The sequence below is a fragment of the Eleginops maclovinus genome, chromosome 14 (assembly GCF_036324505.1).
Source record: "Eleginops maclovinus isolate JMC-PN-2008 ecotype Puerto Natales chromosome 14, JC_Emac_rtc_rv5, whole genome shotgun sequence".
Taxonomy (NCBI): Eukaryota; Metazoa; Chordata; class Actinopteri; order Perciformes; family Eleginopidae; genus Eleginops; species Eleginops maclovinus.
Genome location: NC_086362.1, coordinates 4718011 through 4745646, shown reverse-complemented (window position 1 = coordinate 4745646; position 27636 = coordinate 4718011). Strand labels below are relative to the sequence as shown.

General features: G+C 40.6%; 1 protein-coding gene and 1 long non-coding RNA gene across 3 annotated transcripts; one reads left to right on the top strand and one right to left on the bottom strand.

Annotated features, from left to right (window-relative positions):
• Positions 1 to 3367: 3367 nt before the first annotated feature.
• rell1 (RELT like 1) lies at positions 3368 to 25750 on the bottom strand. 2 transcript variants are annotated; one of them, XR_010167329.1, is made up of 7 exons: positions 25549 to 25750; positions 19056 to 19259; positions 15902 to 15973; positions 11950 to 12004; positions 8189 to 8439; positions 5932 to 6064; positions 3368 to 4470 (listed from the first exon to the last, which is right to left on the bottom strand). XR_010167329.1 is itself a non-coding variant. In XM_063900887.1 (7 exons), exons 1-7 carry the CDS (start codon positions 25571 to 25573, stop codon positions 4435 to 4437), a joined length of 768 nt encoding a protein of 255 aa, XP_063756957.1. In that variant the 5' UTR covers positions 25574 to 25750; the 3' UTR covers positions 3368 to 4434. The 2 variants fall into 2 exon arrangements, 1 of the variants encoding a protein (XP_063756957.1); XM_063900887.1 differs by having other exon boundaries at positions 8197 to 8439.
• On the top strand, positions 13769 to 19575 carry LOC134876049 (uncharacterized). The gene is made up of 2 exons (XR_010167330.1): positions 13769 to 13824; positions 19046 to 19575. It is a non-coding gene; the product is annotated as an uncharacterized LOC134876049 (long non-coding RNA).
• Positions 25751 to 27636: the final 1886 nt, after the last annotated feature.

Below are 27636 nucleotides of genomic sequence, written 5' to 3'. Positions count from 1 at the left end.
TGTGAGAGCGTTTCATATGTGTGTGTGAGAGCGTTTCATATGTGTGTGTGAGAGCGTTTCATATGTGTGTGTGAGAGCGTTTCACATGTGAGTGTGAGAGCATTTCATATGTGTGTGTGAGAGCGTTTCACGTGTGTGTGAGAGCGTTTCATATGTGTGTGTGAGAGCGTTTCACATGTGTGTGTGAGAGCGTTTCACATGTGTGTGTGAGAGCGTTTCATATGTGTGTGTGAGAGATTTTCACATGTGTTTATGAGAGCTTTTGGTTTCAGTTGTGTGTGTGAGAGTGTTTCATATGTGTGTGTGAGAGTGTTTCACATGTGTGTGTGTGTGAGACCATTTCATATGTGTGTGTGAGAGATTTTCACATGTGTTTATGAGAGCTTTTGGTTTCAGTTGTGTGTGTGAGAGTGTTTCACATGTGTGTGTGAACGGTATTTCTGAATAATGTCCCTAGGGGCCCCTCATAGATTAGCGTCTGTACACGGACACCTGGGCTTTTCAGATTAAACACCTGGTATTCAAACAAAGTTTTGAGAGTCCTACTTATGAAATATTTGATGTTTTATCACCCAAACAACACATATGAGCCAGACAGTCAGGTTAAGTGTTGCTACTTCCCTACGTTGAACACATCCATTGTAGTTTAGTTGAATTCATTTCCACATAAAGCCTTAAATTATACTAGATTAAACCAAAAAGTGTGTGTGTGTGTGTGTGTGTGTGTGTGTGTGTGTGTGTGTGTGTGTGTGTGTGTGTGTGTGTGTGTGTGTGTGTGTGTGTGTGTGTGTGTGTGTGTGTGTGTGTGTCATTCCTGTACAAAAGCAGGAAATGGAACTCCTCTCCATCTTGTTTTCCATTAATAAGTGACCTCTCAGTATTTGTCTCCGCTGCTGTCACCCTAGTGACCCTGAGTCATCAGTTTCCCTCCAGATAACAGCACAAAAGTTATTTTACAACAAGCTAATTTGTGCCACAACCTGCTGCGCGGCGAACGCACATGGAGGCAAATAAAGAGCACTTGGGTGTCAGTCCTCCGTGTTGTTTTATGAGGTCCATTAGGCAACCGGCTGTAGAGTCCCCAAGGTGTATGCACTTGGTTAACATGTTTGTTTTTCTCAAGGCTTTGTTGGAGTTAATGATGTCACGCTTAATTGTGACACACACACACACACACACACACACACACACACACACACACACACACACACACACACACACACACACACACACACACACACACACACACACACACTGCATTTTCTCAGAGGAATGGCTAGGGCTGTATTTAATGAGGAAATATCCACCTTAAACAGGATTATTCTACTGATTCTTTTACTCTCCTAGACACAGTAATCACTGTGGACATTAAACGGTATCTTTCCCCTAAAGAAAGCTAAACAGTCCAGACTGTTTTGAAACTTAGCTGATGTTTTTAGCATTGGTGACATATTAAAAAATGTCTACCTGGAAAGTGCATTCGATTCAGTGGTAATTGCTTGGATGACCTAGCCTAAGAGATTAGCGTAATATAGTAACAATACACTCTATGTGCACAGCACTTTGAATACAGAGTAACAAAGTGCCTTCGCAGAAAAAAGTGCAATTATTAATAAAGTCAAGTCAAAAAAACTATTGAAAGACAGGAATAAAACAATCAATCTGTGAACTTATGTTTTGTACAAGTCTGTTTTCAGGAGTTATTTTTAAAGCAGCAGGTTTGTTCACACCACACACTCTCGAGTTTGACCACGCCCCTTTTTTCAATCAGTGTTAGCACTTGAGAGGAGGCGGGGCTTAATTAGGAGTCCCCTTGCTTGACTTGTATTTATTTGTGTCTCTTTTAGCCCAAAATACAAAGAAATGGCAACAGCAATGTCATATGTTGTCCAAATTAGAAGAATGTAGTACTAAAGCTTTTTAATAATAGGGGAACATTATCACAAAAAGTCACATTTTTATAAGGGGGGACCCTTTACTTGACATCAGCTCCACCATCACTGAAAACTCTACTCAGATTAGTGCATTGTGGCCTGTGGAATTTGGGGAATTGTAGTTTTTTTTTACGATTGCAGAGGGAGAAAAACAGATAACGGGTTGAAATCTTAACTGTCCTCTATATACCAGACCAAGTAACTCCGGTTAAGATAATGTGTGAGCTGTTTTCCCTCGAGTAGCCATGTGAGCAGATTGGAATAACACTGTTTGAGTTTAGGAAAGGTGGGCAGTGAGCCATTTGAGAAGGTCACTGCGTCTGCAGGTCCTGTTGTAGTTCGAAAGGTGTTAAACATTGACTAGACTTCCTCCCTCCGGACCCAAATATTTCCCTTTAAAAAATAAAAGAAACTCTCCTCCGAGCCAGAGCTCCATCCTCCTGGCCGATATCCAGCGGCAAAGATAAGATGTAGGGCACTTAGCCTGGCATCGGCATGGGAACTCTGTCGCCTGGAGGCCTGAATAATTCAGAGCCTCAGATAAATGTGCTGCTGATGGAGTCATGCAAAAAGGACCGTACAGAGCTTTGTTATAATCTATGCCATTTCTTATGTGCATAGCTAATTTCCTCGTTGAATTAGTTTTGCAATGTAGTGTGAGAAATCTTTTTATAACACAGAGCTTAAGTAAACACATGGAACTGGAGTCAATATTTGCACCAGGTTATTTGTGCTCCTTGTTCATATCGTGCACTGTCGAGTGCGTCTGTCGGACAGGTTTAACACCCCAAAGCTGTGTGTGTGTGTGTGTGTGTGTGTGTGTGTGTGTGTGTGTGTGTGTGTGTGTGTGTGTGTGTGTGTGTTTTTTATAAAAGGCAGGTTTGCTTTGAGCCTACAGACATGGGTGGGGTCCAACGCCTTGTGTGCTATCAGGGTTTATTTCCCAGCGTATGTAAATGTGTCTTCCTCACTGCCAACACTTTCCCCGAGCAAGTGACACCAGCAGGCTCTCTTTTTTAACACCTCATGTCCAAAATGAACCGATTTGTATCTTTTCTTCAAGCGATCTCTTGTCTCTTTAAGGTCAGAAACTTCCTGCATGACTGATCCTGATAAGACTCAGAAGGTCAAGAAGAGGCAAAAGTGTCAAGGATTGTTAATGCTGGAAACACCTCTCCATCTCCGTCTCGTCACTGTTATCTGGGAATAATATGATCGAGAGCCTGAGGTCGTCGGACTACCTACTCGAGATGAATAAGACAAATCATCTTTTTATTACGGCGGGAAAAAAGACGGAGGGTTCGGGGATGAGGGGAAGGAAATGAGAAAGAATAGAATATGAAGATGGATGGTTCACTCAGGAGAGGGGGAAGTTAGCCCGCAGGTCAGGGGGTGCTAGTGTATGATCAACAACAAAGAGACTTATTTCCTCATTGGTATTAGTCGTCTTTATTTTCTTCCTTTAAAAAGATAGAAACACAGCAAACTGTCCCAAAATATGAATAACAACAGTTCTAAATATTTAGTTTTTAAATGAGACACAATGAAATGACCGGTTGAAAGAAAACATTCCTAAAGATATACTCTTTGAGCATTATATATTTGGGTCTAAAAGGGCTACACTTCCATAAAGAAGTCATGTGACCGGTGTTAAAAAAGACTGACAAAAAAGAAAGGCCGAGATTTACTGTGCTTTGGTATCTTTTGTGGATTTAGCTAGCATGCTGTAAACAGGAACTCGTTCGCTAACACGTTAGCATTGACAACTCTATGAGCTAGTGAAGAACACATAAATAAAAAAACAACGGGGTTTAAATCTTGAGTAATAGCTATCTGACACATTCAAAAAGTCTAGACTGACCTGCCTGAGTACACAGACTTAAGGTTTTTTTGGTAAACACAACGCTGTCACTTTAAGACACAACACCGAGCAGGCCGCCATGTTTGGTAAAGCTAATTGGTTGTTCGACACAGAATACTGCACTCTCATCTTTAGTAGAGGTCGGATTGGAAGATAAGGCAAGTCATGTTCACACCCGCCGCTAATCTACAGGCTACCTCCTGTTTGGGAATGGCCCGGATCTGTTTTTCCGGGGTGTCGTTTTATCCGTTAATTGACTTCTTTACCTCCACAAAGAACACACATCATCGGCGTATTGAGTAACCTTCATCGGGAATTCCCTTTGTTCGGGCTTCGTGTCATTTAGCAGCCTCCCATGCTTAGTCGCTCTTGAGCAAGGCACAATCGGAAATCTTTTTAAGGGGAAATGGAGTGTATCACAAATGGACACACCTTTACCCCTCTTTACTGCTTGTAAAATGTGCCCACTTTCGCCGCTGTGTCCATACTCAGCATACTTTTCATCCCCCCCCCCACCCCCCCGTGGAGCAGGAATGTGGAGGGACGACTCCCTGGTCCACTTGGCTCCCCCGGCGCTGATGATTTATTGTTCTTGTTTAGGGTTTGGACCTGATGTTTTTCTTCCTCCCCCGGTTCCTGCTATCGTGTCTCCTTGTCCACGTCGTCCTTCTGCTCCTGTAGACGGTAATAAGAAGGGGGTTTAACACGGATAATAATCGTGAATAATCTTCACATTAGGCGTGTTATGCCATCAGGTGTGTTTGCGTTCTTGGGCTGAAGGCCGTTTCTCTTTCTCCCACAGTCAATACGGGAACAGCTAAGAGTCAATATGGGAGCTGAGAGCACGAAACGAGACAAACACGGATGTTGAATGTGTTTTAAAGCCGGGAATTTGATTCTTTGCATTTGTACCATCGATAAAACATGAGTGTTATGTTTCTCCACCCAAGAACAATTGAAAGTCAAGGTTGCTGAATCCAAACAGACTCTCATATTGCCACGGCCTTATTTCAGAACAAGTAGAGAAAAAACAGATGGAACACAGTATGGTTTCTACCGGACAGGATATCATAAGAATAGGAGTTGATAGAACAAATTCCTGTTTAGACTTTTGTTGTTGGGAAGGTTTTTGACCAACACCATCATGGTCAGATTACTACAGATTACTGCGGTCTGTCTTTTTGCTAAAAGGACTTGCTGAACAACAAAGCTTTGTGTTCTATGTCCACATTTTTTGAAGACTCATGACATATAAAATAAAGAAAAGTCTAAATATTGTTTGAGAAGAGTTTCCTAGCTACCTGTAGTTCGGATTTTAAGTTTCCCTTCACAATAAAAGCCTCGCATTCTTTCACATTTTGTAACGGTAGCCTTAAGCAGGACAGATTTCTACACCGTATCTAAATCTGATGACTAACACTGAGGATATGGCAGCGTCATCCGTTCGTTTCCTGTACAGGTTTTTCAGTTTGGAGTGTTTAGGTGACAAAAGAATCTGAAAAGAAATCAACCACAAGGACATTTTCGATATCTGCGTCAACAGGGAGACTCAACTCCTCTGCACGCTCTTGTAAACGCTTTACGGTCACTGAGGAAAATTGAAGCTGTTCATGATCACCGTGTCATCACAGTTTGATTTGTCTCTGACTCTTTAGAAAGCTCTGTACTAGGATTTTAGGAGTCCATACAATCAAATTGACCATTCATCTATTTGTAGACCAACAGAAAAAGGATATTTCAATATTAATTCAGGATTGATTAATATTTTTAAGCCGTTTTCCAGGTAAATAAAATAATAATTTCCTCGTTCCAGCCACTTTAAATGGGAGGATTTGCTGCCTTCTTTTCCTTAAATGATAGTAAACTGATTGTTGAAGAGTTCTGTCAGTTAAGGAATCCACTTTGAGCTTTAGAATATTTCATGAGGCACTTTTCAGTAGTTTCTGGCATTTTAAAATCATTCATATTTCATAATTTGCATAAGAAAAGCAGAATGTCGCCAAGAGCTGTTCCCATGCACATCACCAAGAGAGCACAGGAATAACTCTGCATACATGAGCAACACTGGGGTAGAGCCCGATGGGAGACACAGAGAGAAAGCGGTACACGGCTGGGGAACGTCGCCAGAACACAGACCTGCTGGGACTCGGAGGTGGTCCGGCTCTTTGGCCCTGCCTCCGTCGGGGACGCAGGAACGCTCCCGTTGGAGTCTGTAATCAGCAGCGTCCGTCTCTCCCGCGCTGGCTTTTCACATTTCGTCACCCGGAACCTGAGAGGCGGCAAGACGTAAAAAGGTTTTGAATGTTTTCTTTGCCGTTTGGGAAATGAGGAGAACGTTCTGGTACACTGCAGGGTTGGCTCATTAAGACAAACTCCTGGGAACGGCCGGACCAAATGTACAGAAAGTCATTTTTTACTTATTAAAAACCCACATTTTTTGGGGTCAAAATAAAATAGAACAGAGTGAAGTTGATTGGTTGTATATTCCCATAATAAGCAATATAAATAAACAGAAAATGGTCCTTTAATGGATTAACTCAGTCGGCTATTCTCATTCTCACAGCTGGTTTCAACACTTGCTTCATTTTGCTAATAATGCACACACAATTACACTCGCTGTGACCTCAGCTCCGCACCTCTATCATCCTCCAACCCACTCAAAAGGCACCTGTGCTCACACACACACACACTCCAAAGCTTTAATTAAATCTGCAAATGAATATTCGTATCCAGGTCACGCTGACCCTCCCGGTACGCCGCCATTCATCTCGGTGCGCAGAAGAAAAGCAAGCGCTCTGCATCTCGATCGGATCGCAGCGGGACGGTCTGGATCAGCAGACGGACGCTGTGAGCCAGGACGAGGCTAACCCGGGTTCAGTAGTGAACTCACAAACGATCCTTTAATTTGAATCAATCTTAAATACTGATGGATAACTGTACATTAGAGTGACAGAGCCGTGTTTGTTTCTTAAACCCATTTCAAACAATGGAAACATTTGGGGAAAATCCAATATAAAACACAATTTTATAAACCATTTTTGGCCTGATTTTTTCAGCAATAGCCATCTATGTAGAAGAGGTAGGGCTATATACTGACATTATGATATGAGACTATACATAATTTAAAATTTGGGAGATTGTAATATCATTTTAGAATAGAATAGAATTACTACTCGTCTTGCTCTTGCTAATCTAGTCTCTTTTTCGCGCTAATTCGTACGGCACTACTTTGCCTGGCGGACGGACATGTGACCAACATACCACTCTTTTCCCCCGTGACTGTGTGTCTGATCACATGCCCTTCCTGATCATGAAAAACCCATAGAAAAGCCGCACCGGACTATAAGCCGCAGGGTTCAAAGCTTGTGCAAAAAGTAGCGGCTTATAGTCCGGAAATGACGGTACTTTATTGTTATCAATTTGGGACATGTTTACGTTGCAGCAGCATAAAAACAAGGCAATTTATAGCTTGATTTTGGTCTTCTCCTGGTTTTAAAGGTGGCACGACAGTAAAGGGATGTACATTTCTATTTTGATTTACCCACTATGTCATTATATCCACATTACTGGTGATTATTTTACGATTTTACTGTGGACATGTTTTATCAAAAGGGGTTTGAACAAAGAAAATATCGTAATATGTACTTTCTACATCTCATATTGTTAGAGGCCAAGTCCATGCTTCCCGAACGGGCGAAACACGGAAGGCTTTTATTTTGAAAAATAAGTCTGTAAATTCGACAAGATGCTCCTCACTCGATCCTGGAGACTGTGTACACCACATGGTGCTTTTGTTTTTTGCTATGAGTCTGTTCTGTGAGAAATGTCCTGTTTCGTGTGTTTTGATAACAAGCCTTGTTGCCATGGTGCAGCTCCACAACACAGGTAAACCACTGATGCATTGCAACGAAAACACGTAACCCAGGCTGAACCCTGCAGCATCTATTTTCCCAGGGTTCCTCCTGACCGTCCACATTTTCCAGGTCACTGGTCAGGTGTCAAAGTGCACAGGAATGTTTGTTGGTGTAATTAAGTGTGGATTTGTAGGGTTAATGTTTGATGGCTAGTGTGTGAACTACTATCTAATGTATTTCTTGGGAAAACTGTCTTCATTTATTTTAGTTTTGGCTCTACGAATTTGGTCAAATTTAGTTTTTAATGAGTGAACGAGGGTTACGATACCAAACGTTCTTTTTCAACATGTTGCGCAAATGTAATTTCTCCCAAACAAAGTTTTAAAAAAAGATAGAAACTAAGATAAGTTTGAATCACATATATTATTGCATCCCACCATCTCCCCTCCCTGCCAAAAATCCAATCGAAACTCATCTGAAGCAGCAAAAAAAACCCCTCTCCCCTACTTCCTGCCTCTTTGACCCAGACACACACACACCTGCCCACCTGCCCACAGCGAGCACCGTGACCTCCCCGCATTGGCTGCGCCGATTCTCCACCTTCCGCGCCGACAGCTTCCTCATCAGCGGCCACTTCTTCTGGCTGCAGCGGTTGCAGATGTTTTGGTGGCCCCCCAGGCCCCCGATGGTGTGCAGGTGGCTGCAGGTGTGCTTTGGGGCTCCTGGTGGTGCACCCGGTGATATGGGGGTCAGCGGAGGGGTGCCAGGAGAGGTTGGGGTGAGTGGAGGACTGAAAAAAACAAATTTAGGGAGACAAAAAGTGAGAACTATTAAAAGACGATTAGAGGCACATGGAAAAGGACAGTGAGACATCTTTAAAACGTAGAATGTTTGGGTAACGAAACAAAAATAAATCGACATTTAGAAAAACAATCAGAAATAAAAACATCTTTTAGGAAAAAAGTGAAATTTTTAAAGAAAAAGTCAGAAATTGAAATTTGGAAAACAAATCTGAAGTTTGAAAAAAAAACCTAAATGAAAAAACATTGGGAGACAAAAAGTGTGAATTTTTAAAAGACGATGATTTGGGGAAGGAGTTAGAATCATGAGAAAATAGTGGGACATTTAGAAAAGACTAAATTTAGGAAAAAAAGCCAGACATTTGAAAAAACGATCGGACATTTAGAAAAGACTGTAGTGATGTAGTGATGAAGAAAGAGGATTTAAGGGCATTTAACTTCAGTAATGACCCAATTATTATTAATAAATGATACCTTACAGTACACTTTATTTACGACATGAGTGTAATCAAGAGGATGATGATGACTATTATTGCTAGCGGAGCAGAATCAAAAATAATGTGAATTAGTCTCAGAGCAGCAACAAGGGGGAGAAACCTTTAATAGGTCAGCAGGCTGTTTAAGCACCAGGCAACATATAACATGAAAACTAGGAGTGGGTGGGGGGGGGGGGTTCCAGTCAATAGTGAGACCTTGCACAGATGAACATCTGACCTACATTTAGCTGAGATGAATTGTAGCTAATTCTGCAGCGAGATGACACATTAATATCTTCACACAAATACTGACCAGTGTTTAGGAGTGATGGAAAAGCAACAGTGGAGTTGTTCTGTGACACCTGATCAGGAGGAAATGAGCTAGAAATAAAGAGGCCAATCTGATACCGCCTCTCTCCGCTTTCATACAGTGTGTATCCAGACGTGTGCGCACAAAGACTAATAAAGGCGGATTATGTGTTGGTTTGATCTCCACACACCGTCTTTGTTTTGTGAGAGGAACAGTGTGTGCATGCTTCATGACCCTGGAGAGCAGCTCCTCACATTGTTTGCACACAAAGTGTTACTGCTCATTGAGGTGCCCGTATAAACACAGCGTGCAGAACAACGTGTCGAGGGACAGAGGGGAACGGGAGTCACGTCTCCTTAATAAAAAAGGCACCAAAGAAATTCACTTTTAATGTAAGACAAAAGAAACACAGTGATACCAAGTGGTGTAAGAAGTATAGAGCTTATACTTCAGTCAAAGTAGAGCTACCACAAAGTAGAATCAAATGATTATTTAAGTAAAAGTAAAACGAGTATTGGCATTAAAATACAATTAAAGCACTATTTGAGAATTATAGATGCATTACTGTGTTTATCTCCTAAATGTGTATACATATTGACAAGTGAAAATGGAACCCATGAGATCCATTACATTTCGGAAGGGTCTTTCCCCCCCACACGACGCCAGACCGTACTTCCTCATTTTCCCCGTAAGGTCGTACACATGTTGCCGTGTTTGTGTTTGACAAATGAGTGGCGCTCGTGTTGCTATCTGAACTTGCTATCAATTCAATTTGGTTCCTGGTTCCTGCTGTTGAAACTCAAGGGTACAAGAACCGTTTAGAAAAACCCAGGTACTTGAAACCTGGGGGTTTCCTCAGTGGTCTATGGGGATGTTCTTGCAGCGTTTTTATCCCAAGAACATATAAGGTAATGTAATTCCAGTATGTTTTAGAGCATCTTGTGGGGTTTCGTGACAGTTTCAACCTAGCTTTGGTGTTAATTAGAATAATGTGAACGTGAATAATGCCCAGTCAGAAACGCATATCGGGTTGCAAGTTCAATTAGATTATAAGCATGATAGATGAAATGAAAAATGTGTATTTTTGCTTCTTCTCTAAGGTTTTACTGAATTATTTAAGGAGGCCCAGGACTTTCTATATCATAAAACAAAACAAGGGTGAAAAAAATCCAGAGAAATAAGAACTGGTTACCTGTGGACATATAAACCGGTGAGACGTGAAAGCACACGCAGACATCGATCTGCTTTAAAGGTTGGGAACCAGTGGTGTAAACAATGTGTGACATGAATGTGAAAAGCAGAAATGGACCAAAAAAATATGTATGATGTACAGGGGGAGGATTCCTGAGGTATGGATCATGAGGGGTATAAACACAGGACAAAGTGGAGATCAGCTGATTGTGGAAAAGGAGGATGGAGGGATGGCGAGGAAGTGGAGGCAGCACCGAGGCGAGGGGGAGGTTAAGTACCAAATCTGGAGAGGCAGATATCGAGGCCTGGACACACTACAGTCACTCTCCTTCCACTTTTTTCCTGCCTATCTGTCTCTCTCTCCCCCCTTTAAGTGTGCCATAAATTACCCCCCGCAGATACCCCTCTATTCCAGCATCTCTAAGTGATCCGCTGGCACTCTGCCCAACCTGGCTCGGAGAAAGAAAGAGCAACTGGAAGAGAAAGAGGGAGAGCGTTATGAAAGAAAAAGTGAAGGGAAATGGGACAAGGTGTGGAGATATGAGGGAGTTTGGAGGAAAAAAGGGATGTTCAAACTGCTGCTGATTTTTCCAGGACGCCCCAACGTGACTGAGCAGGAAACGTCGATACTTTAACCAGTGCAGAAGCTCCTAAAATCTACCCGTAGCTCTTATTTCTAGCAAAGGAGAACATCTCTCCTCTCTTTATCTCTTTCCATTCCTCCCACGACAGCGGGAAGATGACAGGAGGAGAGGCAGAGAGGGGGGGAAACGTACTCCGCTAACTCGATTTACTAACACTCCTCCTCTGTCACGGGCTTCTAATCCTCCAGTCTGTCCATCAGCCGCTCTCCCTCTCTCCTTATCTCAGGGAAGTGAAGACGGCTAATCTCGGCTCGTACCGTCAGCTCCTGTTCGTATGACGGGAGGGTTGTACTGAAATGGCTAGCAAGCGGCCTTTTATTATCGATGTGAATGTCAAAATTGTAGGGAAATCAATTAGGAGGCCGATAGATGTTATGCTGGTAAAGGATGCTGGACTTTAGATTCCTTCTATGGAACAACTGAAACTCGGCTATTGCACGTTAGCTTACTTAGCTTTCAGTAATTCAATTCTTCTCCGATTGATATTTGGATCATTTTTTCATATATTAAGGTCATCTTTTGTGGTCTAAAATATCCAAAAAGGAATCAATGTTGGAGAGAAGCTCCAAAGCTTGTTTACCCTACACTTACTTTTCTAAAGTTGAGTCACAGTCTGGCCAGGAATTTTAAAAAGTAAACATGCCAACAACTGTACCCTTTAATAATCCAGCAACACAGATATGTGGGGCATAATCGCATGGGGGGAAATACCCCAGCTGCTCGCCTTCAATCAAACCTTGCCAATCTGGAAACGAATCAGAGAGAATGTGGCCTGATTGGCTATCGTGGTCACTGCCTGCTCTGGTCCTTTCTTCAGCAGGCTAACAGACAGGGTTATGGTGCCATCTGCTGGTGGAGCCAAGAAAAGAAAACACTCACCCATCAGAGTCGATGCTGGTCTCATGAACCATGGCTTTCAGCGCGTCTGAGTTTGCTGAAGAGGGAAACATAGACACAGTTATTTACACAGTTAGAACAAAGGAGCAGAGAGAGGGGAGGGGGGAGATAAAAACACTGCTGGGGATTAGAGCAGAAGACGCTCCAGTGACTTCAAGAGCAAAGCGCTTATTGAAAGATGGTTACGGCAGATAAACTCCAATTAAATTGCAAATCAAATGAGCACAATGATCTCAGGGGAATTCGACAAAAAGAAACGCCAGAATATGACTGAACCATCTGGTTAATGGTCAGGAATTACGCCTGAGGAAATGCCCCTTACACTGCACATGAAGACCAACCAACTTCTAGTCCCAGGTGACGCAGCATGAACACACTCAAATCTAGATCTACATCATTTCCCCTCCAAGACAGGATTCCCTAAGGCCTGGCCGTGATGCATTCACTGACTTCCCTTGCGTACGATAAAGGAAATTTTGCAAACCTTAGGATGAAGCAGGGAGAGACACAGACATGACTCATGTTTGTAGACGGCGGTATTTTTAAGTTCATATAAACAAACCTCTGTCCTCCTGTTCACCCGAGATCCTCCTCAGAACATCTTGTAGCACCTCAGGGGTTTTTTTTTTACATCTACAACCTTGGTAGCTGTAAGATATTTTTAGCCTTTAAATATACAGACTCGCAAGTGTCATTTTATTCATAGAGGGGTTTAAGACCTGGGTGACTAAATGTAAGACTAAGTTTTGATTCATTAACAGCCGTGAGAACAGATTTTCTTAATCAGTTTATTGTGACTAAATTAGTATTACCTGAAAACACAATTTTACTGAATGTTATAATGGTTGTTTTTTTTGTTGCTTTTGCTTCTGTTTTGCTCCTTGATTTTCTCACTGGTTTGAATCGGGCGGGGCTGAGTTGGAAGAAGGTAGCTATTTCAAGCGTTACTGGGCACCAAGCAGATTTTAATCAAAGATCCAGGATATTTAATTGTGTTACCGGTTCACTTGTCGGTCAAATGTTATAACACAACACCCAGTTTACACACAGTACACTTTTATCTTTTTATTTTGGCTTGTTTTCTTTTTTTTAAATGGCTATGGAGATAAAACTGACATGTTTTCATGAGCTTTCAAACAAAATAAAAACTCTTCTTTTAAAAGAATAAATATTTGTAATTGTTCTGTATGTTTCTGGAGAAGTTGGGTCATTTATTTTATTTCAACATATACTTGGAGAAGTGTAGATTAGCTGAAGCCAACCACAATAAAAGTTCACTACAGAAGAATGTACAGTAAGCAATTTCCAATCTATTGGGCTTTTGTATCAGTACCTTGTTGCTTTAAAACACATTGACAGAATATATCCTATTTTTAATAGAATTATTGAGGGAACTATAAGAAAACAGGAAAAATGCGCATCCATTTTCATTTATGGGGGTTTTATTTTGAAATTTGTAGTGTAAAAGCTACATGGACATCAAATGAAAACAAGCACCAGCACTGTGAGGCCTTCTCTCTGAAGCTTTCTGTAGATGGCAGCCTTTGCTCAGCCATAAAGACGACTGATGCTCCTCAGTGGGACTTCTCAGTTGTGTTTATTTATACACAAACGGCTGCTGTTGCTGAAAGTCACTTCCTGTGTTCCAGATAATGATTCCACCTGCTGTCAATCATTTTCCAGATTCAATGTTGACTGGTTGAACAGCTGTTTATATTTGACAAAGGACTATTTTTGTTGTAGTTATTTTTGAACCATGTCATGCAGAGTGACGTTGTGAGGGTGAGTCACTCACAGCTGACGGACGGATCTACAAACACTGTCCTGAAAGACGTGGTGAGTCAAAACCAACACAAGGTAATGATGGTCGGACACCAAAACAGCACAATGCTGCTTTCAAAGTAGGTTAGATAGAAGGATTTTTGTCATTTAAAAACATATCCAGGCAAATTATTTTTAGATCAACAATATTTGATTTTAATTAAATCAAGATGATTTTTTTTTAGGAATTACAAAATTAAATTAAACAACTCATCACCTGTGACAGTATAAACATATGTAATAATGATTAACTGCTTATATCATATTTTAATAAGCAGAAATGTTTATTAATGCGTATAGTTTTCTCATACTTTATACTTTTACAATGGTTTGTAATACCGAAACACGTGTTGGCACTACATCAAAACACCTGCAACATCTTTAATCAAATGTTTATATACTGTGGAAAACCAAGCTACGTGCAGCGAAGGGTGTCACTGTAAACATGCTTGATATCACTACATTTAGTGAGTTCACTATGGTTGGAAAAGTGTGTCGCACTGCATCACGTATCCTAACCAGATGGTGTGGCAGGGAATAAAGTCACAGTTTAAACAGTGTAATCGTCTCCGACTCCTCACCATTTTGCCTCTTTCCATGCCTCTGTATGATTTATTTTCCAGTAGAAGTGAACCTTTTTGTTCAAAGATCCTTGCTCTTTTTCTGCACAGCCATAAAAACCCACAGTCAGTCCAACATATCTTGACATAACATATTCAGACTTGTGTTCCTCTGAAACTTTTGACTATTTTCATTTACTGCCATGTTCTTGATTAATCAAGTAGTAGCTTGTTCTATAACTGGTCCAGAAAATACTGAGAGATGACTTTCACTGTTTCGAAATCCCAGAATGACATCCTCAATATCCTGTTTGTCAAAAAAAACCTCTAGTTTAGGACTTTATTTTGTACATGGAGCGTCAATTCATTGTTTAAATGACCTTATGTTATGTACAATAGCAAGAAACACTATTAAATCAAATGATAAAAATGAAAATAATACCTAACAGGAAATCTGATAACAAAGCAAACTTTTCCTCTGTAACTTTTTTAACAAAAGCTTTGTTTACGTGAAACAGCAGTTCCTCTATTCCGCTAAAATATCAAGCAGCAAGTTGCCTACCTACAAATACGATTAACAGCTGTTTCCAACATAATCCACACTGATCCTTATCTTTCCTGTCACCACCTATACACCCAACAAAGAACAGCAATAACTTGCTTTGAAGATTTATGAGGAATTAACCTCCATGTTTCACCTCAGGGATATAGTTGCAATTCACAGAAATCAAGCCATCCAATACCAGCTTAGTCTCTCGTGGGAATATAATGGGGAAACAGTGACGCTACCATCCCTGTTTTTAAAGGGGCCACGTTACGCTCATTTTCAGGTTCAAACAGCTCTTTATTTTTCTCATACTGTCTGTGCTGCAGCACCTCTTTTCACCCTCTGTCTGAAACCACAGCCCAGTCTGATCTGATTGGTTAGCTGGCCGGCTCTGTTGTGATTGGTCAGCTGCTTAGAGATGTACCGTAGACCCGTACCTTAGCCTATAACAGCCCTTTATGACGTACAATGTGTTGGATCACTAGCCAATAGAAGCATGGGTGTTACTCTGTGATGTCACTATGTTAAGGAAGCAAACAAATGACTAAAATCAAGGCATTTTAGCCTCTGCAGACCATTTACATGCACACAAACCTAAAAAATAACTTGACTGTCTGGCTGTTGAACTTCCATGTATTCCTGAGCCAAATCAGAGTCTCACATGCACACACACACACACACACACACACACACACACACACACACACACACACACACACACACACACACACACACACACACACACACACACACACACACACACACACACACACACACACACACACACACACACACACACACACACACACACACACACACACACACACACACGACTACCAAGAAGTTGACTCCCACATGTTTCCTGAATAGTGTGGGACCATCGACTTCCTAAACAATTCATCAGAAAACCGCCCCAAACAACATCCAAAGGACAATGTGTTATTGACCGTCAGATTTATGAAAGTTGCAAAAGGAATCTGTTTCGTGTTTCTTATTGGACACATACCTTCATTTTTCATGATGTAGTGGACAATCTGCCCCACTGTGTCGTTGTTCTCACTGAGGGTGTCATTCATTTCTGAAGGAGAAGCAGACAAATGGAATTAGGAATACTTGAATTATAAAGTATGTAGTAGGCATTTAAAATAACAGTATCCTCATCCAGCATGTAAAAAGAATATCAGAAATATTTAGGCAGCACATTTCAGAGTGCAGTTCAGTTAAACAAACCATATAGCCTAAAGTGTTTTGAGAGGGAACCCCTCAGGCATAGCATTGGGCCCCTTTAACATCGTAAATGCTTGACTTGACACCCATAAATCAGATTTCGAGAGCCCTTGTTAGTATTACAACCTGGACTGGACCGTTTCACTGGAGCAGGAATGCAGTTCATAATTTGAATTCGAAACTAAGGCTGCACGATGGTATGAGATAAATAAACAGAGATAAGGGAACTAAGGTGTGCCTTAGGGCTGCTGTTGGTATACCACTTAAATACAACAAATTGCTTGTAGAAAACGATTTCCAGCATTCACCATTAAACTGAACACCAAAAGAACATCAAGTCCCACTGTGGAGAGTGCAGATACAAGGCAGACAAATAACAATTAGGTTAAGATATTCAATAAAAGAGGAAAGCACACGTGAAATAAAAATCAAAAGAGGCAAAATCATGGTAGAAAATAAGTAGAATAAAAGTAGCAGCTAGTTATACAATAATGAGTAGTAATATTGCAATAGTATAGTAATAAAGTTTCCTAAATATAATTTGTATATTAGTAGTAGTCTTCTCAGCCCTTGTGTGATCACGGTATCCTTATGAATGTGCAATCTCGACTGACTCAGCAGAAACCAAAAATCCCTACAGCACACACCCCGGTGAGACACATCCTACAACTTCCTGTTGACCACTTCCTCTGTTTATTTCTCAACATTATATTATTCCACAGATTCAAGGGAGTCTTCTGGCTGCTTACAGCTGTGAAAAAGAGGCAGAGAATGAATAGGGGGAAACCCGATCCTTTACGTAACAAGAGGAGACAGGGTGAACTGAATGACTGAGGCTAGGTTTTTTTCCATACTCTTTTGTTGCGACGTATGAGAGAGAAAGGGTTGGGCGCTTTGCAGAAAGACAGTCCGGGGAAAAACCAGAACGCACTCATGACACTACGTTTATCCTATTCCAATACACTTAACGAATGAGGTCAACATTCTTCAAGGGCAGTTTAGGTTTTGGTCAACAAGGGAAATGATGTGCAGGTTAGTTGTACAATAACATTAAGCATGGACAGAAACCAATCTGGAAAGCATGATGTAAACACTTGGTTCTTTCCAAAACATTTCTCATGCCTGTGATTTACACCCCAGGGTAGGAAAGGCAAGGCGCTAACATCCCCTCTCTCCATGTGGATGAGCATAAAGTGACACGACAGAGACAAACAGGGGGAATTCAAGCAAAGGAAACGGAAGTTCAACTAGATTCTTCGAGAGGCGGGAAAATCACGTCACATCGTAGCCGCTAAGCATTATCTGCGCTTTTTGAGGGTAATTAAATTAGCCCTGTGTGGAGAATGTCTTTGTCTCGCCTCACTGCCCAACACACCCCACTGTTTAGTCAGAACGCGAGTGCCAAGTACGCCAAAAAACGTCTTCCTGGTAACTACCGGCCTCCACTCCTTGAAAAGGCAGATGCAATAGAGGAACTGGGCTAATATAAGGATCAACAAAACAAAGACAAAGAGGTGGTGATGATGACTTACTGTAAATTACTTAATAGGGTTGCTGTGTTGTGATTACACATGGTTTTCAGGCCCAAAGGTTGTAATGATGGTGTATAAAATCAACTTCTCCTTGTATTCCCTTTGACATACGTACGTTTCTAGCATTGTGTCATTCAAACATCCACAACCTGACACACAAAACTCATTAGATTCAGGAATGTGTAACAAGCCTGTGATTACTGGAGGGAAGCTGGGAGCATCCAGTGTGGTAGTGTGTTATTGCTCACCGTGAATTTCACCATCACATAACAGGAAGATAGAAAACCCTCATGCAGGCCAGTGAGTAATTCGGAAAACAACTGAAAATAACTTCTGCATTCTTTTTCCATTTACTGAAACACGACGGCATCCTGGTGCGGCTGAGGAGGAAACGATTTGGGTTGATATTGAGTATCAGTTAATGTTTGACTTGATTTGAATTCTTTTGTTTATCTGCTGCTGTGGTAAAGCAAAGAGTGAGACAAGGGGAAACGTGTATGATCCTTAAAATGTTAATTCAATCAAATCCCATTTTTAGATGATTAGTTGGCAGTTCTTTTCTGCAATAGTCCCTCGTGTTTAAGCCAAAAATAGATATGTAGTTATTGTTTCATGAATGTTATGTGTCAAAGGCTCTGTTAATAGAGATGCATGCAAAATATATGTTTGTAGAGGCGAGAAGGGTTTTGTCTAAACCGGGTGACAGGGGCGCTGTAACTGTCTGCATCCGCCCTCATTCTAAAATGCAGGTTTTCCCCATAAAATGTTAAAGTGATGTCAGAAAACAATATTTCTGTTCTTTAAAAACGGTATAATTCCTCCAGAAATATGAAAATTGTGTCAAATAGATCGTCAGATGGGAGAGACAGCTTTGTTTTTAAGGAAATCCGAATAAATAGGAAATGAATGTCCGGTTTGTCATGATGAGTATAATACGAACTCTTAAAATTATGATTATGAACTTAATTAATTAATTTAACAGGATGGAAAAGAAGAAAGAAATCTGCGTAGCATTCAAATGTAAATAAGGAATTTAAATATCAATGCTATTTAAAACAAAGTGTCAAACTTTAGAAGTATTTTGTACAACCACTGTTGCCATACATTAAGTTTTAGGGCGAAAATGTAATCACAAATACACATCGACATAAAACGATGTGACCTGGCTTATTATCTTAACAATAAGCATGCTACCAATTTAGTTTTCAGTTCCCTCCCTTACTGTCTGCTGAGATATATACGGTTCCTGTTAAGCAATACACTGGGGTGTGTGCTGTAATCATTGATGCCTTCAAACAACGAGCACAGAGATGCAATAAACACATAAACCTGCTCATTTTTTGTCAACACTTTGGAATTTCTGCCTCAACTCCCTTTCCCTGTTCATTCAGACTTCCTTACCTCCACCAAACTCGAGATCCTTCTCTTCCTCACACTCCTCCTCCCCATCATGGGCCTCAGTGGTGCACCGGTAGCCCTTACTCTTCAACACGTGGCAGATCACCACCCCCAACAGGCCGAGCAGGAAGAAAACAGGGACCAGGACGAAGGCGATGTAGTCCGGGTTAGTCGCTCCTTCTTTCCCAGCAGTTGTATTCTGACCATCTGAAGGAAAGAGAGGGACGAAGAGGAGCAAGAAAGAGGGATCACTCTACATGTTTTTCCAACGGGACACAGTAGAACAGAACAGAGGAACGCCATTGATGGCAACCTGATATCCAAAGGGAGTCTGAGGGCACATTTTGGGCCAAGCAGCTGAGGATTTAAATGAGCTGCCACATAACGGAGATTTCATTAACCCTTCATGGGTCAATCCAATCTGCTGCTCTCTCTGGACTCTAACTGTATGATCTGGTGCAAGCTGTGCCACTTTTACAGCTCTGGGGACTCACTTGATTTAAATAAAAACATATAATGCTCATTTTCAGGTTCATATTTGTATTTTGTGCCTCTATTGTGACATGTCTCCATGCTTTCATGTTCAAAAAGCTCTTTATTTTTCTCATACTGCCTGTGCTGCAGCCCCTCTTTTCGCCCTCAGTCCGAAACCAGAGCCCAGTCTTCTCTGATTGGTTGGCTGGCCGGCTCTGCTGTGATTGGTCAACTGCTTAGAGATGTACCGTAGACCCGTACCTTAGCCTATAACATACAATGTGTTGGAGCACTAGCCAATGTGTTACTTAGTGATGTATTTTTGTGACGGAAGTAAACAAAGGAGTCCCAAAGGACACCCAAAGGGGCGTTTCAGGCTGGGGAGGGGGGGGATTGTGGGAGAAAACACGGGGATATTAGCCTTAGCAGACCATTGAAATCTATACAACACACTACAGGAAATGGAAACCTGAAATGAGGCCCCTTAGTACAACAATGAACCGGGTCACAGCAGGGTTATCTGGTGATTTGTATGGTAAGTGACAACAGAGAAAAAGAGCAGAACGACCATAAAGTGTACCACTATAGCTCGAGCTATCCACTCCCATCTGCCCACCCACCTACACAACGGACTTTAGACCCGTCAAGATAACACAGCTAACACACCGCAAGCTAATATATTTTAACAGCAGAGTATTTCATTTTGCATTCTGGGTTATCTTAATCTATTTAACTTGTTTTTAGTTTACTGATTCCTGCACCATATTGTCACTTGCACTATTTTATGATCCTTTTTTTTCCTTTCATGTCATAATGTCAGACCCTGAAGCTAGCATAGCAAGGGGCTCCCTCGACAAAAAGGGGATATTTTCATTGGCTTTTTGGAATATTGCAGGAAATAAATGTGTATGATACGTCCAAGTCAACTTCAGCGGGGTGACCCACATCTCCATAACGCATGTTTTAGTACGTAAATAGCTACCATAATGCTATAAACACACTACACGACGAATACATGACTTCACGTCACTAGCGCTAAGCTAAAGGCGGCTAATGTTGTGCGTGATGACTCTTTTTATAGTCATTTGTTAGCAACTGTCTTCTTGATAAGGCTTCAGACATTCATGAGAGGGGTATTTACTGACGTATTATATGTCGTACAACAAAATATTCAAACATTGTATTATCCACAGCCCTTATTTCAGGCATCTAACCAGAAACTTGTTCAAAAAAATGAATTTGAGACGTGGAAACCTGGAAGTGCTAACTAATTTTGTTGTTCCGTGTCTTGGCACAGGATCAGGTCAAAGGTCAGAGAGTAGACAGTGACCTGTGCTCAGCTTTAGGATAAAGCTGCCCCGGTTCCTGCTGTGGGAAACCACGTGAGGCATTCCAGCCTAAAACAGTGGGGGCTTTGTCCAATTTCCTGTGCCGTGTGTGAAACAGAGACACACACATAAGTCAGAGAAAGACACACAGAGACAGAAAGGTCGAATCTAATCACATGTTCATGCCGTGTTGAAACGTACCACAGCGCAGTGTGTATAGGCGTGTTTCTGCATACCTAACCAGGCCTCTTGATGCACACAGGCATCTGAGCTGTCCCTTTGTCCCGCTGCCCTGATGCAACCGATTGAACACAGTGATAAAGACCTTTGTCTGCTCATGGACCATCCTGTGTCCTTCTGTTGGGAGCTTTTACACTATAGCCGGCTGCTTCACTCCCATCCCTCTCCAAATGACTCAGAAATATCCACAGGCCAATTAGAGGATTGCATTAAAAGCATTGAAAAGAGACTAAAAGGGTTGAATAGAGTCCTTACGGAGGATTTAGAGTTGAGTCATGAAAATCTCTTAATGCTGGTGCTGTGAAAAAAGTCCTTACAGGGACAGACACCAATATCTGAGAAACATGCAGCCCCACGTGCACTCATATAGTTATTATAGTAATAGGGGATTTATACAGTACATTCTGAGTGCCAGGATATGGATGTACTCTGACTTTGAGTATATATCAGAAGGAGGACAAATATGAGGCTCCAATTTTATAGATTTTATTGTATTTCTATTCAATTCATCTTTAGGTCGGTAAACAGAAAAATGCTACGATTTCAATAGACAGATTTCTTTAAAAATAACCATTTCAAGCACTGTTTTAAATCTTGTGTTTACCACAAATGTGCGGTACAACTATCATAGAAAATCATATCATAGTTTCTTGTAGTTGGACGAGCAAACTAGTCTGGTTTATTACCACTCAAAACATCCCAATGTACTCGGGCCTAGATGAAGACAGTGGCTAAAAATAATGTGGAGAAGAAAAGCGACCGTGTTTATCGTGACATTTGGATGAAATATGAGAAAGGATTCTGGGAGTAAGAAAATATTTGGGGTGATTTTGACATGAGATAATATTATTATTCCACTTCCTCATTCTATGGAGTAAAACATTTCCTGCTACGATGTCAAATCCTTAAACTGTAACATCTTCTGCAGCCCAGCGCAGACGAATAGGTCAGCATAACTCTTCTGCGAGTTTAATTTCCTGCAGTTTTACGGAGGATTTACCCCGTCAGGACTTCTATCTGCCTAAAGGTTATCGACGTCTCGGCCGATACAGCTCCTTTCGCAAAATGATGTAAAATCCATATCTGCAAAAACACACAAAAGAGAAAACAATCCATCATGTCTTTCTGTGTTTCCTCTCTTGAACTTTAGAAGCAGTCTTGGAAGCTGCTTTAGCTATTAATAAAGACAAAGTGGATTTCAACACTGCTGGCGGGTGCTGGGATGTTTGAAACTTGAACTGAATACGACTCCTGCTCTTTCTAGCTTTGCACAAGCCGATCACTCATTAGCTTCGGTATCAGCGGAGATGCTAATGACCCACGGCCGAAAGCCAAAGGGCGTCTCAGGGAGGATGTCTTACCACTGAGATCAGTACAAGACACATAAAGAAGCAGATGTGTTGGCTGACCTTAATTCCTGTTTCATTTGCGGTTTCGGATCATTTAAAACTGCACTTTCAAATCAGGATATCAGAAATGGCTGCAAGAGCTTTACCCTTTTACCACTGACCTCTTAGGCTCCTTCCAGGCAGTCACCCGATCCTCAACTAAATGTAACTGCATTATTGTCCCCCATTTACTCATCATGGAGAGGAGAGAGAACGGAAATGGAAACGGTTTGATTTCCTCCTCATGGACCACTGTTTGGCAGGTTAACAACCTTTCCTTCTCCATTTTACAATTGCTTTATCTACGTCACACTTTGAGGATATCAAATAAAACTCAAGATTCTAAGTAGGGCTTTGTTATTAGGACTTTATCAAAAACCACAATCCTTTTTCAACTAACTCGAAGTCCATAAAGGCACAATACTGTAGCGTTGACTATTGGTCCTTTTAAAAAAAATTACACAACAGAAAATTGTATAAATAATCATCACTAAGGAGGATATAATGTCTAAGTGGGTAAATACAAATAAATAAAGTAAGAAAATGACATAAATTTACTATAAAGTAGCTTTTTCCACCAGAAAAAAACTATGTAATTATAGAATATCCAAAATCTAAGACGATATCTAGTCCTTTATCCCAATACTGATACAATATCAATATATTGCTGAGCCCAATAAGTCTAAAATAACATATATTTCCAGACGAAGTTCATATATCTTATCTTATCATTGAAGAAAGTTCAAAGTAATTTAAAAAGTGTGACTGAAAAGCTGCTAAAGAAAAACCTTAACTGATGAAAAGATTAAAAGTACAGTAAAATGTTTCCATTTCCCCTTAAAGAATGTGTGGCCTTTTGCTCTGCACTGAATGTGTAAGGGTTGATCGTCTCTGCATCTGCGTGGCTTACCATTTCCTTCCATTCAGGAAATCATGAGCAGCAAAGAAAGCAAATCTGAGACCCTGTAACCTAAACTAACCCCCTCTTATTTGATATTACAGAGACGGTCTTTCCCACCTGTGGTTTGTTATTCATTTAGTCTATTAAGTGATAACTAAACCTCTCTCAACACTGGAAAGATCTCATTAGGCCTAATAGTCCTCTTGTGCTAATGGCTAAACCAAAGATCTTTCCAAAGAATTTCCACATTTCTACATTAGGAAGCGTGCACTTGTTGTGTGAAAAGTTGCTAAACTGGACACTGGACACAGATCAGTGAGTAGGGATGAGATATTTACTGCATCCTTTTTGAAAGCAGAGATTCATTTTCATGCAGGCATTCAAACAAACAATCGAGAACCAGGTCAGTGTCTATGTCACAAAACTCTCTCACGCCAGTAACACTTTTTTTTATTATTGATTCATCTGCTGGTTATTTTCACAACAGGCTGATAAAGTGTCTGAACGTAGTGAAAAACTATTTCCTCAAGCCGAAAGAGACATCTTTCCCAATCATCATCCCAATTGAGAAGTTAGAAGTAAGGGACCTTTGATTTTTAAATATTTTCAAAGCTTATTATTCATTTTTCATCTCATGCGAGACAAGGAATTCATTCTTATTACAAAAACAGCAGTAAATGAGCTTTTTTCCCATATGGCAACTTGAAAAATATAGCTTCATCTGAGTTGTATCACAGCATCTGTTCAAGCTCAACTTCATCTGGATATGTCGGTGATAAAGAGACAAGAAGGTGTACAAAGAAACTCTACTCATTTTAATTTAGAAGCATCCCAGATCTAATGCATGTTGGAAATATCAAATATCTGGCATTACTTCTACAGGGATTGTAGCTAAATAAGAGTCCATACTTGCCTACAAATCCATGAAGGCTTCAGTAGCCCACTTTATTTTTGGAAGTGTTTTCTCAAGCCTAATGAGTTGAAAATATCCAAAATGTTGCCAAAATAAACATATTTTGTAAGAGAAATGTTTCTTTTAAAGATTCCTGTTATTATAGGGATAAATAGACTGTAAAGGGGGAGAGGGGTAGGGGAGACGACATGCAGCAGAGGGCCGCAGATCAGATTTGAACCCGGGCATCAGCCTTGGTGCATGGGGAAGTCTCTGAAATGTTTGTTTTATTCCTTTAAAAACGGACGTGTGCCAACATGTGCCTCAGTGTGAATGTCAGGATCACTTTTAAAAGCACTGTGTATACCGCTGGGGAGTACACATCTGGACAATAGAGTTTGCTTGCACTGTACAGTACACACACACACACACACACACATTTGGAGTGTATTATTAATACCAAACCTACGTGCTGGGTAACTGGGTCTAATTGAATGAGCACCAGAATTCAGCCTTGGCCTTTTGCAAGTCAAAGACTCCTGCGGACTCTCCATGGAAAATTGAAACGGGACCAGAAGAGGTTAGGAAAAGAGACAACATGGAATAAAAGAGAACACTGACTGTAGTATTTGTTGATGCAGAGACACATGCAGTATTCTTCTCTGACATATAAAGATCTCTAGTGCTAGTGTGAACTGTAAACACCTGGCATTGCTTGTGAGACATAAGACTGAGTTCACTATAAGGTATGGTGAAATAAAGCCTGTATAAAACATCTTCATGGATAAATGATCAATCTTGGAAAATGAGGTACTAGCTTATATAAAGCAACACTCGAACTGTCTTTAAATTACATCTCCATAATGCTACAGAATTGGAGCAACAGAATCATGCCTTAAAGGTTAAATAAGTCATTGAATATCTTTATAATGTGCCTTATTCAATGCTAAATGTACAGTGGCATTTTTAGGCAGTTTGTCAACGTGTCTTTGCCCATATCATCTTGAAGTTTGGGCTGATACGCAGTAACTGTGTACACTAGCTTTTATAAAGAACTTAGGTTTCACTTAATATGCTAATGTTGTGGTTAGATATTCAAAAAGGTTTGCATTGGCAGCAACACAATGGCGCCCCTATATCTTTGATTTAATAAACTTAGACTATTTTAAATTGGAGGGGAAAAAAGCCCCTTCTGACTAAAATATGACGGATGTGACTGTGCAAGCACTGCTTCAACTTTTCCACACAAGAGAAAAAAAGCTTGCAAACTTACGCGTATTGGTGGCAGTATCGGCCATTGATGGACAGACGCTTACCGGAGGACTGCTGGTGATGTTTTGGTCAGCCGGCCGTTGTCGCTATGACTGTCAAACTAAACCAAAGCAAACTCACGGGAGGGACTTCTTGCAAACATACACGTATTTCCTGATACCCAAAGAGTGCATGTACGCCCTGACATTAAAGTGATACTCCCCTACTCCGTCTATCAAAGAGTATAACACAGGCAGCGGGAACGAGAGGGTTCACTTCATGCTACTTCCGTCTTTGCTGTTTTGCTCATGAAAAAAGGCGCTTAGAGAGTTGATTTACTGAAGCACTACATTGGTTACTTTTAAATTAGGTAGATCATACGAAATATAAATTAAAAAGGACAATTACAATAGTTTGCGTTGAAAGATGTATTTTGCACGTTAGCTGCAATATAACAATAAACTATATTCAAACGAGCTCAACATTTGCCACCTGCATTAGGTCATATAGGCCACATCATTTGGGTATTATATTCTATTAGCCCTGAGTTAAATGAATGTAAGTGTTTTGCATAGATTAAGGCGTCACCTACAGTAGGCCAAGCACCTGTGTCACAGCTAGAGGTGATTTCTACAGTATGCTTTTCTTAAAACACAAAGCTCTCAGGATGTGACATCTTCATATAATACTACATCAGATTTATATAGCGCTTATCCTTATGGTCAAAGACGCTTAAATATAGGCCTTGTTCAGCCAAGTGTATAAACATTGAATGTTGCCTCAATTTAAGAGACTTTCTTCTTTGAGAACTACACTGAAAAAAAACATGAGACAAAAGTGAAATTTGGGATATTGGGATATTAAGATAAAACTTCAGTAATTGAAGAACCTCCGTTGAAGATAACTCATCCAACCACTATCAACAATTATCAGGAAAACTGTTTATATGTTGGTATTCAAATGTGTCTTTGTACACCCATGAGGCACCAGCTTTAACAGAAGGTATCTCACTGTGAAATAGTTTTCACATTACTTCCGAAATTGACTTCCGAAGCTTTGAGTGACCTCCCTAACGTCAGTCAAAGTTTAGAGAAGCTGATGACACTTACCTGCGCCTTCACTATCTATAAATAGCAGATGATCTGATACCAAAGTAAGGTTGAGGCCTTTACATGCTAATCTTGGGAAACACAGATAAAACAAATAAGAACACACATTAATTAAGGCCTAGTGTCATTTTTAAGTTACATTTATTAACAGCAGTTTCACGTTTTATTGCACCTTATTAATTAATTCCAAGTCTGTTCCCTCCTGTGGCGTTAATTCTATGCAATGCTGCCCTCTACTGGACAGACTCATGCTTACATTTGGATCTGCAGGCCTACTTGCAGTATGCATTATATTACATTTCATGAAGCTGATGCTTTCCTCTAAAGCGACATACAATAAATACAATAAACCATTCAAATTTAAACTCAAAACATCAAGAATCGTGCAGGTATGTTCACTTAGAGTGAGCCTAATCATTGTTGCTGCAGGTGCATTAGCTTCAAATAGGCTTAACTTTTTAAGCGCTACAATATGTCTTTTTGTTGGGGTTTGATGGCCAAGTTGCAGGACAAAACGTGTGGGTTTTCAGTTCGTGATGCAAAATGTGTAGGATTTTTGTTGTCCTATGCCAATATTAATATATTCATAATTTAGCATGCAAATATATGCACTGTTCAAGATGTGCAAAAACTGATTACATGGTTTTACACGCCAAATGTGAAATTCTTTAACACATGGATAGGATTTTGCAAAAATGTGACAACATTTAGTGGTATCATTTCTTTCTAGCATGTATTATTGCCTTTTGTAGCCTGTCTAATTCTTTAAATTTGGTACATTTAGAGGGTTAAACATGACAGTGCAGTAAACAGTTCGGACTGTTTGCAGCAAGGAGTGGACTCAAGCACATGCCTACCTAGTGCCAAACACCAGACACACAGAGATCAAAGAATGAAAAGCTGCAAATCCAAATGAACAACAAACACACATTTTAAAAAAGCTTCAACAAAAGTAAGAGTCGAAAATCAGGTTGATAATAATTGATTACTGCTTTGCACTT

Coding starts and splice junctions, on each gene's coding strand:
- rell1 (XM_063900887.1), bottom strand. CDS start 25,573: ATGGCCGATACTGCCACCAATACGC. Junction 8,440..11,949: donor ACCAGCATCGACTCTGATGG/GTGAGTGTTTTC, acceptor TGTTTTTTTCAG/TCCTCCACTCACCCCAACCT. Junction 6,065..8,196: donor ACGGTGCTCGCTGTGGGCAG/GTGGGCAGGTGT, acceptor GCCGCCTCTCAG/GTTCCGGGTGACGAAATGTG.